This window comes from Buceros rhinoceros, unplaced genomic scaffold (genome assembly GCF_000710305.1).
Source record: "Buceros rhinoceros silvestris isolate BGI_N320 unplaced genomic scaffold, ASM71030v1 scaffold18135, whole genome shotgun sequence".
Lineage (NCBI taxonomy): Eukaryota > Metazoa > Chordata > Aves > Bucerotiformes > Bucerotidae > Buceros > Buceros rhinoceros.
In genome coordinates, this window is record NW_010413627.1 from 23850 (window position 1) to 27204 (window position 3355).

At 36.3% G+C, this 3355-nt stretch overlaps 1 protein-coding gene across 1 annotated transcript in view; it reads right to left on the bottom strand.

The window, feature by feature from the left end:
* Positions 1 to 1809, bottom strand: part of TCAIM (T cell activation inhibitor, mitochondrial) — an 18992-nt gene extending 17183 nt beyond the window's left edge. The window contains exon 1 of the mRNA XM_010136832.1: positions 1744 to 1809. Coding sequence (XP_010135134.1) covers positions 1744 to 1772 — 29 coding nt within the window. The 5' untranslated portion in view covers positions 1773 to 1809. The remainder of the gene's footprint in view (positions 1 to 1743) is intronic.
* Between the last annotated feature and the right edge of the window lie 1546 nt (positions 1810 to 3355).

The following is a 3355-nucleotide window of genomic DNA, read 5'->3' on the forward strand; positions in this document are numbered from 1 at the left end:
ATGTTTTCTCCACAAGAGGTGGGCAAATATTTAATCAGTAGGTCTTAAAAGCTAGCTTGCTGAAAAGAGGAGAATTTTTCAAAGAAAAGTGGGATGGAAAACTTGTAATGTAATACGACTGATGAAATTTCAAACTGTTATAACTAAAACCAGTTTTCATGTCTGTAGATTAAATAAAAGATTAAAAAAAAGATAAAATATATTACTAGCAAACACTTGTACCTTCTTGCTGGCTGCATCTCAGAAAGTCATCTAAGACTAGTCATTACATAGCTCATGATCCTACTCAAAATAGCAGGAGATGGTGAAGTACCACGTGATATTTTTATGGAAAGCAAAAGCACTCAATGACAAGAACATGTCAGACTGCTCAGGAATGCACAGAAAAACCCTTTACCTGACCTGGCAATAAAGGAAGCAAAGAACACTGGATAAAAATCCATTCAGTCATATGTGTTACCATTTTGGATCTGGAAACACCAAAATAATTGTCTTGCTGAGAAAAAAATCAAAGATTTTTTTTTTTTGCACGAGTGTACCCAGAGCTGTAAAAAAGACAAAACCTATATCCAACAAAGGAAAAAAAAAAATCCAGTAAATTAACCAGCTACCTATCTCATCGCAGTCTTGACTAACAGCCACGCAAAAACCCAACATCCTCCTAGACCCAGCTGCTAGACAGAAGTAAGGAGCTCAGTTTCTTCTTCACCTTATTTGTACACCATTTCCCACATACACTCTCGAACTACACCGCATACCATTTCCAGTAGTTAGGAAAAAGAGTTCCAACTATTAATCATACTTCCAAGTTTATTAATCATAAACTCCTACTTGGTATTCTGCAAGAAAAATGGCCAAGTATAGTTAACTTTAGTTCCCTTGTTTTCTATCTAAACAACACTGTCATACTAGTCGGAAGGCTCAGGATTCCAGCCAAAAGTCTATTTTGAACTTGCTTAAAAGAGAAATGCTCAAAGGCCAAACTTAGTCTGCATGACAGAAGGAAGGATTCATTAACTGAAGGTGAAAGATAGAACTCCGAGGCATCCCTGAAGCAACAAAATAAATGAATTAAAATTAATTTAGAGAGAGATAATGCAAGAAAGATGTTTATAGTTTCAAGAAGCAAGGATTGTTCCAAGAGCTTCATTCAGATTTGAAGAGCAGAGAAAGGCTTCATGTTAAAATCAAGGTCATAATCGCTTAGAGGACAGCCATCTCTACTTCATGAGAGATATGAAACACAACCTCCCCCAGAACACAGTATGTAATCGTACTCTAGGACTGCTTTAATTTATTGATTAAATAATTCTCTTCAGTTTTCTTGTCTCTCTGAAGTTTAACTTTTGGGCTTATAGCTTTGGCACTGAAAAGCTTCATTAAATTAAGCTCATTATTACAAATATATTCACTCATTTTGAAACACTAAGCTTTAAAAACTCAATAATGTAGTAATATATTTGACATCATATCCAGATTTAGACTACCACTTTCCCTCAATTAAGCTATTTTAAAATCCTTGGTTTCTTGAGAGCCTTTTAAACGACTCACTCAAGGACAGGCATATGTTTTTTGGGGATTTTCAACTGTAGATGTACTATTGAAAGCTTAAAGCTGTAAAGATGAGGAAGTTGAAGAAATAAGCATTAAATGAAAATACCAAGTAAGTTTTACATATATGCAAGTCATAAGCAAACACTTAAACACAGGCTAAAGGTAACTTAGATTAGCAACACGCCCTACCTTCTCATGGCTCTCAAGCAGCAAAACATTTCAGCAACTCAATGGTCAAGCCAACTTTCAGCCATCTGCTAACTCACTTGAAAAAAAAAACAACCTGTTTAGTAATGGACGCGAGTATTTTCCCCTGTTAATTATCAGTGAATTCCAACTTTTTAATTGAAGTCACAACAGTAATATAAAATTGAGAAATCATATATGAACTCTAAAGCTTTGCATGAGAATGTTTTCAGTTTCCTCTACTACCAGTGCGTCTTACAAATATTAAGAGTTGTTACCATACTTTGATTTGAAGACAAATGTTTAAAGATATTCCAGTTAGGAAAAAATACCTAAAAATATTATTTATTGAAAATACTTTCCACTCTTCCTGATGTTCAGTTTTTGTCTTGAAGCACAGAATAATAATAAAAAAAGCTTTCTTTGTGGAATTCCATGTAAATTTTTACTCTGCTACATTCAAATCTTTCAAACCAATTACAATACTTTAAATTTTATATGTCGACTATTCTATGGGAGCACAATATAAAAACAAAGGAAAAGACACTCTCATACTCCAATGCCTGGAAAGCTTTATCAAATGTTTGCATTCACCTGGGATGAGCAGTTATCCCTGTTTAAATATAGCATGATAGTTCCTATGACTACTCTGCAAAACACTTTAAGTTTTAGAAATGCATCTTATTAATACAAATATACTTAACTACTAACATAAATTATTTACCAAGTATTTTACTAGAGGTGAAAAGGGTGAGAAAAAAAAAAACATGCTGAGCTAAAATAACCCACAAATTATTTATAAAGTTTGACTTCTGTTTTTCAACTGGATGGGCAAGACAACAATAATTTAATTTTCAGCATCTCTAACAACAGCCCTAATCACAAACTAACTTAAATACATAAGCAAGGCTCTCTGGTAATAAAACAGTTTTCTCTCCCTGATTTTTTTTCCCCTCTGTAATTTTAGCTTCGGGGATTAGGACAGAGGATGGAAAAAACCAACAATCTCACTAACCTGCAGTGACACTTTACGTAATCAGACGCAAGCATTGTTTCTTGTTTTAAATGCTCTATTAACTGCTTAGAAATTGTTACACTGCTTAGTTAAAAATCTCCTGGTTTTGAGTAACTTTCACCTGCACACTACCTCAAAGATATTTTGTATTAGCAGGCATAAAATATTAATGTTACAGACACTCTGCAAAAGCTTTTGGAAACATGACATTGCATGCTATTAGCTCATCACTCCAAGATAACGTTCAGGTGTTTACCTGTGCTTCATCCTTAAAAGGGTGAAGTATGAAGAAAAGAGTAAAACAAGATCGCAGCGTTCATAAAATAATTAACTTTAAAATTGACTAAAGGTCGGATCTCCCCTGTACCTACTCAACGGCACAAATGCTAGTTACGAGTGTCACAGGCCCTTCGCTCCACAACCCCCACAGGCACGGAACGACGAGAGACCTCGCCCGCCTGAGCGCAGCAGTTCCCGGGCACGTCGATGCTGACCACCCCGGGCAGCACGCTGCGTCCAGGCAGGTGCCTCAGGACTTAGCTACCGACAACGACGGCACCCGGGCGGCGGCGACGCCTTCCCAAGGCGGCCTACGGGGAC